The sequence below is a fragment of the Triplophysa rosa genome, linkage group LG5, assembly GCF_024868665.1.
Source record: "Triplophysa rosa linkage group LG5, Trosa_1v2, whole genome shotgun sequence".
Taxonomy (NCBI): Eukaryota; Metazoa; Chordata; class Actinopteri; order Cypriniformes; family Nemacheilidae; genus Triplophysa; species Triplophysa rosa.
Window position 1 is genome coordinate 6,002,653 of NC_079894.1, and position 7,758 is coordinate 6,010,410.

Sequence of the window (7,758 nt, forward strand, 5' to 3'; positions counted from 1 at the left end):
TAAATGCAATATTAAAACTGTTGGTCAGACTCAGTCTCTTAACTCTAGTCGAACATTCACGCAAGCGAACAAGCAGAGACGTTTCTATAGCAACGGTAATCCAACGTCATTTCCTCTTGTTTAAAAACCCTCGAGGCATCAGTAGTATTTTGCCCTGAGGTAAATAAGTGAAAGAGATGTTTCTGGCTCCCCCTCACCAACTAAACGGAGGCCGACCTTCAGACTCCTAAACGAGACAAAAAGGACTTTTTGGAGACACCCCTTAGGCTGAAGGGGGTTTGAGTGGTATGGCGGAGTCGAACAGCGCGAGTTTCCCTCACACGACACCGAACGGGTCCAGTCGCCATGAGAAGAGTTTGGGTCTCCTCACAGTCAAGTTCGTCACTTTGCTTCAGGAGGCCAAAGACGGGGTGCTCGACCTCAAAGTGGTGGGTTCAAACACAACCGGTGGCATGAATGAGCGATATAAATGAATGAAAGTTGGCAGACTGTTTTTGAGGAGTCACACAAAGACATTGTTTTTACCTGAGGGGACCACCTCCGTTGTCCTGTGAGACTCGGTGTGTAAATGATATGCATAAACACAACGTGTTTGGTTAGTCATTACTTAAAAGTGTCAAACAGTGAGAGAAAACGACGTATTATCGTAACGGAGAGATGTTTTTTTAAACGGAAAGCTGTGGGATATGTGGCAGCCTCGCGGCAGGTGTTTGTTACCTGACGCTCCACTGAGTCGCCTGTTGCAGAGCGACGTGAATTTCAAACGTTGGTTTAGAATTCAGAATGTTCCCTTAAGAACGATTTAATTCGTTTTTTCCTTTGAAATTCTTGTCAACATTCTAACCGAAAACAAATAAGGAAACGTTATGAGAATTCCACTGCAGTGAATCTGTGCGACAAGTAAGCCTACTTACACATCTGTCCGTGTTTATTATTACGGGACGAGTTATTTGAACCCAACATAAATTCTGTCAATAAAATCTTTTGAATAATTTTCTAAATGTATTATCCAAATTCACATTGAAAATTTAATTGTGTTTTTAATAGGCTGCAGACAGTTTGGCAGTCAAACAAAAAAGAAGGATCTATGATATTACCAATGTCCTGGAAGGCATTGGGCTCATTGAAAAAAAGACAAAAAACACCATTCAGTGGAAGTAAGTACAAAGACCAAAATTTGTATGAATGTCTGGTGTTGAAAGTTGTCATGGTAAAGGTATGGTTCACTCAAAACCTTTATTCAGCCTCGTGTGATTCACAGCCTATGACTCTTTCTACTATAAAACACCAAGGAAGATATTTTGAGAAATGTCAATGTGGACTGATGTTGCTTGGTTACCGACAGTCTTCAAAATATCTTCTTTTGTGTTCTGCAGAAGGCAGTCAAAGAGGTTTGGAATGACATGAGGATAAAAGAATCCCTTTGGAATGTGTAGATTATATCAATGTTATAGACATAAAACATATTCTATACATATAACAGTTAAATGTGGTTTAAAAATGTCTATGTTTTCTTTTTCATTGTTTGGACCATAAATGCTTACTACACTACTGCAGACGCATCACTTTCTAAAGCGGTTACTGTATCTTTTTTTTAATAGGGGAGAGAGTACAGGCTGCCAGCCCCAGGAAGTTCTGGAGCAGGTGGAAGTTCTCAAGGCAAATATTGCTGAACTAGAAATTCAAGAGAGAGAGCTGGACATGCAGAAAGCATGTCTGCAACAAAGCATCAAACATCTGAATGAAAACCCCTCAGGCTGCAGATATCCTTATTTCAATAAATAAGAAATGTTGATTCTTTGCTAAAATGTTTGAGTTTTCCTTGGATGGCAAACACCCCGAGAAAAATTCTCTTTTCACACCATTGGCAGAGAAGTGCTGCTAATTATATGGTAAATGCAACACCAGTCCTCACTGACAATGTTATTATTAGGTGTTAGTGTGGCCCTAGTCCAGTTTTTCCAGTATGTAGTCTATTCCACTTGATGCTAGAGTTTCATAACGCTCACTCCACCAGTTATTCCTCTTTGGATTAAACTAAAAGTGCTTTATGCCCAGCTAAGCTTTTTATTTTAAACTGTCATGCTTATTTTTAATGTCATGGTGACTTCTTTTCCAGGACAAATATACAAAAGGATTAGAAATCTGTTCTTTAGCCCTTTATAATTTGTTCCTTAACATTGCTTACATATAGTTATGTGACGCATGAGGACATATGTGATGCATTTGGTGGAGATACTCTTTTAGCTGTGATGGCACCATCAGGGACACAGCTGGAGGTCCCAGTTCCTGAGATGGTACGTTATACAGTATGTATCATATATGAATATAAAGTAAGTAAAATTTATTTATATAGCACCTTTCACAGACAAGACATCACAAAGTGCTTTACACAACACTGTCAGTAAAACAATCAAACATGCATACAATCAAATATAAAATAAAGACATAACAGAAACCAATTAGAGCCCTAATAAACTCCCAGCTGTACTGTTAATTAAAAGCTTGTCCAAAGAGGTGCATCTGTCTACAGAGCCCATTGATCTCAATCCTAGAGGGAGAGAGTTTCAGAGTCTTGGAGCCACAGCACAGAAGGCACGGTCACCTTTTGTCTTAAGATGTGTTCTAGGGATAGTTAGAAGGTCCCGATCAGAGGACCTTAAAGACCGACCAGGAGAAGGTACATGTAATAGATCCTGAATATAGGAAGGTGCCTGACCATGCAAGGCTCTATAAGTAATTACTAAAATTTTAAACTGCACTCTAAAAGCAATAGAGTTGCTTTTAGAGTTGCTTTTAAGCCTGTGGTCGTCTCTGTCCCTCCAATAGATGACATCTCTGCCATGCCGACTCCCCCTAGTACCCCAGCCAATGAAGGTCCTTAAGAACAGGGGTGATGTGGGACCTCTTGCTGGAACTCGTCAAAAGTCTTGCAGCTGCATTCTGTACAACTTGTAGTTGCTCCAAAGACAATTTGCTCAAACAAGTATACAGAACATTGCAATAATCCAATCGTGATGAGATAAAGGCATGGACAAGCATCTCCATCTCTTTTTTTTTGAGACAAAAAAACGAATCTGAGCAATGTTTCTGAGATGGAAAAACATGAATGAACTACAGACTTTACATGACTGTTAAAGCATGTAGCGCTGTCAAAGATGACACCCAGGTTTCTTATGTCACTGCGGTCAGACAGTACTAAGCCCCCCATAAACTGCTTAATCTTAGGAGTAATATTATCAGAGGCAAAAATCATCATCTCAGTTTTATCATTATTAAGTTGAAGAAAATTGTCTGCCATCCAGTTGTTAATGGCGACTAGACAGTTCTCCAGAACTGACAGTTTATCTAGACTATCGGGACTAAAAGAAACATATAACTGAATGTCATCGGCATAGAAATGATGAGATATTATTTTAAAACTGTTAATAATCTTGCCAAGAGGAAGCATATACAGATTAAACAACAGAGGACCAAGCACAGACCCATGAGGCACACCACAGGACAAAGACAGTATCTGACATATAAGGTCCTATAGACACAGAAAAACTCCTATCATTCATGAATATATACCTGTTCTAAAAGGGTTCATTGCTTGTAAAAAAACACAAATGCATTTAAAAGTCTCCATGCCTTTTGTGTTGATTTAGGGCCAAAATGGTCAGAAGAAGTACCAGGTGAATCTGAGAAGTCACTTGGCTCCCATCCAGGTGATGCTGATAAACAGAGAGACGAGTCACTCCAAGCCTGTGGTCGTCTCTGTCCCTCCAATAGATGACATCTCTGCCATGCCGACTCCCCCTAGTACCCCAGCGGGTCTTCAGAGGTTCCCAGTCTCCTCAGCAGAGCTCTGTGATCTGAAGCACAGTCAGCTCAAAAGCCCCACTGAAAGACGCCACCTCACGCCGTCCTCCACTCCCCCCGATATGCACATGGGTATGCCATTCACACATTGGCCCCACCCCTTACCTACAGTGCGATGAGAAATGTTTGGATTGTGGTGCTGTGTTTATGATTTGTGAGAGATTTAAACTGCAAAATGTGCAAATGGCTTATTTATAGTTGTTATTTAAATGGGTAGTTCACCCACAAAATGAAAATTCTGTCAGCATTTACTCACCTTCAGGCTGTTTCAAACCTGTATACATTTCTTAGTTGTGCTGAAGACAAAGGAAGATATTTGGAAGAATGTCAGTAACTAAACAGATCTCATCCCCGATTTACTGCAATAGTAGGGAAGAAAAATACTATGGGGGTCAATGGGGGGTGAGATATGTTTAGGATCAGGTTTGGGAAAATCTGAGAGTGAGTAAATTGAGTGAGTTTTTTTGTGAACTATCCCTTTAATTTATATATGGATATAAACTTCATTTACAAACTCTTTTTTTACCTCTCCTTTTTCTTTAAGATTGCAACCCCGAATCCCCTGCTAGTCAGTGTTTGTTGATGCAGGAGACTGTTGCAGAACATCAGCGGGAGATGGGGGGTCAGGATCTGCAGTCCATGCTGGATGAAATGAGGGAGGAGAGAGAAGGCAAGGCAGATTCTATCAATAATTGGCCTATACTAATGAGAGCAGCTAACGGCACAATTCTTTATAATGTGGGTTTAGGAAAGATGCATCACTAACATCTTTTTCTTTTCCTCCAGGTGTTTCTGACCTTATAGATGAATTGATGTCATCAGATGGTAAGTCCACTATAAAAACACTATCCAGCTATTTTGTTTTGCATAGAGTATGTGTTGGCTTTTACCTCCCCCTTGTGGTCATGTAGCATAACTTTTTATATATGTTCTGACTTTTACTTCTGTCCTTATCAATTAATCATATAGCTACTAGCAGTGTAGATAAATCTTTGTAATATGTTTTGACCTGAGGATGGGTTTTCAGGGCAGCTGAGTGATGGCTCCTCTCAAGGTTTCTTTCTCCTGTTGATGACAATTTTTTCTTACAACTCTTGCCTTGGCTCGTTGTTTTAATGGCACTGCTCCGTGCTGCTTTGCAATGTTTTTGTCATGGATTATCAAAATGTAGAATTACAATGTGGGGTTTTTTTGAGCATCATGCATGATTTCAAGATGTTTCAGGAGGATCAACCACACCATATAAAGTCTTAATTTTTGTTAATGAAACTAAATTCAAAACCATTTTCGTTTTGTATTTATATTTGCACTGTGTGGTAACTTTTTTTTGTTTTTAATTCCTGTAGTTTTCCCCCTGTTAAAACTTTCACCCAATCCTGGCGTGGATTACAATTTCAACCTTGATGACAACGAGGGAGTCTGTGACCTTTTTGATGTGCAGATTCTTAATTATTAAGGCATGATTCATGCCACACTGGTTCACACTTGCTTTCATAGGACAAAAGCAGAGCTAATGAGTCTTCCCCCACTGCCAACGGCTGCATTCCTGCCTCAGTGCCTGCTCCCTGAACCTTGGACTGCACTCAAGTTTCACACTAATTCACATTTCATCCTCTCTTCAATTTCATCCTCTGCTTGGGTTTGCAAGTCTGTAACAGTGTTTCCGATCTGTCAGCCTCTTTTGGTGGGAAGAGGGGGGGAACATAAAGCCCCATCGGCCTAAAACACTTGACTTTAGGAATAATATACCTTGTGTGTCTATTGCCCTTTTGTTTGTGTTTACAGCCATTCGTTTGTTTTCACTTTTGTAGTTTCCCTCATTATTCCTGATGAGTGATAACGTAATTCATAGTGGCGAGTTATAAAATGGTTGAAAGTAAAACCACCCAAACTTGAAACACACTAATTTTTACTGTTCGCTTGTTGGAACATGTGCCTTAAAAGTCTACTTGTTCTTTCTGCTTGTACTAACTGTGCCACCCTGTCTTATACTTTAGTTTTTTATACTTATAAACAGTTCTAACTTTGTTGTCTAGACTGTGCCATGAGAATGTATAATATAATTTAACAGCGAAATAGTTGTTTGAAAGATTTAACTTGTATAGCTTGATTTGTATCTTGTTTAATCATTACACTAATTGTTTGTATGGAGATTGATGGTTTTGTATTGTAGTCACGCTGGTGTTTAATCTGACATATTTATATTGTGTTTTTTGTTCTCAGTTGGAACCATCAATCCTTGGAGTATCACAATGTTGTTTTTGTTGTAAACAGCCAATGAAGGTTTTTTTTTTGAAGCTGTTAAACTGCCGTGGATAATCTTTAATGTTTAAAAACTGCAAAATTGTGCCTTTTTTCGTTTTTATAATCGAAGGAGAAATGCTTGGTTCTGTTGCACTTTTTTACATAATATTTTTTGTGTTTGGAAATCTTTGGAAAGAAACATCTTTGTTTGTACCACTGTAATATAAGATGCATAAGCATAATTCTGGGTTGTTTGAAAATATCTTTAATACAGCTGGCCATCTTAAGGCCTAATTTGCATCTTTTTGTAGCTCTGAATCTGTTAATCATTCATCATTTCATTGTTTTGCCACATAGATTTCTTAACACTAGAAATGTATTTAAAATGGTTTCATTGTTTTTCCACAAATATAAAGGTTTTACCTGGTTAATGTTAAACCTAGGCAGTGCCAACAAGATTTCTTTATAAAAATGTATCTGAATAAATAGGGATCTTTGAAATTATGCCTTTCTTGGTCTGGAAGAAAAGGTGGGTCTTATTTTGTATGCTTATGTTACATATAATTTATGGCTTTATAAAGTCCATATACAAATTATATTTGACCAAAAAAATTGTTTCAAGTATAATAACATAAACCTACAAAACCAAAGTAAGTATGTTTAGATTTTGATTATTTTTCATTTCATCACAGAAATCCACTGAAACATTTATATTAATACAAACACAAACATGTGATGGATGTAAAATATTATTTCAGTGAAAGCAGCCAGTTTAGCTTTAGTACTAAAATGTTTAAAAAGTTTCATTCAGTTTTCATTAGCCAAGCTGTTTCCTGTTTGGGTTCTAATAACATTCCTCATTGGAGCGTCTTTTGTGAGGAAAAACACATTTTCTTCATTTATGTTTAGGCTATATGCTGAAAGATAAACAATCCAATGGATTTATTTCGAGTATAAAGGTGTTTGTTTGAAGCTGGAAATGCTGTGTTGCCCCTGTGACCCATAACAGCAGGCTGAGATGGCTCAAGATTACTTTTGTGTAGTTCTCCTAAAGGTCTGAGAACGTTCTGAAAGTACACTCTTTTGCAGGAGGGGAAAATTAAATTGCGTAGAACAGTTTAAACTGAAATTAGGAAAATTGTGCACAACACAAATAAACCCTTAAAGTGACCTGAATTTAAAAAGCAGATTTTTGACAGATAACACCTATGAGTTTATTATTTTTTATTCTGTAAAATATTATCTAATGATCATGCTACTTCTGTAAAGCATTAATGTACATTTTTATATGTAATATAATTGAGGTGAAAAGCAGGATGTTTCTTAAGCCTTGCATGCATATAGAGGTCACTAAAGTGGACAGCTTTTTAAAAAGCCATTTTTGGAGTTTTAATGGTGCACGTCAACCACTACAGGGTACACTAGTGCACCATCCTACTGTAGCCTACAGTATACACTGTCACCTCTTAAGATATCCTGACTGAGGTTGTCGTAATTCATGCATGAAAGGATGTAAAATTCAGGTTCACACTATGAAGGGAACACCTGGGGCCCTCAATGCATACACTTACAAGTGAAGGCCTCTCATAGACTACAGTGCAAGGTTAACAGAGATGAGCTTTTATTGCTTTTCAGAAAAAATAGCACCAC

General features: G+C 38.1%; 1 protein-coding gene across 1 annotated transcript; it reads left to right on the forward strand.

The window, feature by feature from the left end:
* The first annotated feature begins 130 nt into the window (after nucleotides 1–130).
* Nucleotides 131–6,826, forward strand: e2f5 (E2F transcription factor 5). The gene is made up of 8 exons (XM_057334236.1): nucleotides 131–428; nucleotides 1,048–1,157; nucleotides 1,602–1,763; nucleotides 2,189–2,297; nucleotides 3,651–3,936; nucleotides 4,409–4,534; nucleotides 4,651–4,689; nucleotides 5,211–6,826. Exons 1-8 carry the CDS (start codon nucleotides 288–290, stop codon nucleotides 5,318–5,320), a joined length of 1,083 nt encoding a protein of 360 aa, XP_057190219.1. The 5' UTR covers nucleotides 131–287; the 3' UTR covers nucleotides 5,321–6,826.
* Nucleotides 6,827–7,758: the final 932 nt, after the last annotated feature.

What these genes read in the sequence shown, in the direction of transcription:
- e2f5 (XM_057334236.1), top strand. Translation starts at nt 288, where the DNA reads ATGGCGGAGTCGAACAGCGCGAGTTTCCCTCACACGACACCGAACGGG. An exon ending in AATGAGGGAGGAGAGAGAAG is followed by an intron (nt 4,535 to 4,650) that starts GCAAGGCAGATT and finishes CTTTTCCTCCAG; the next exon opens with GTGTTTCTGACCTTATAGAT. An exon ending in TGAATTGATGTCATCAGATG is followed by an intron (nt 4,690 to 5,210) that starts GTAAGTCCACTA and finishes TAATTCCTGTAG; the next exon opens with TTTTCCCCCTGTTAAAACTT.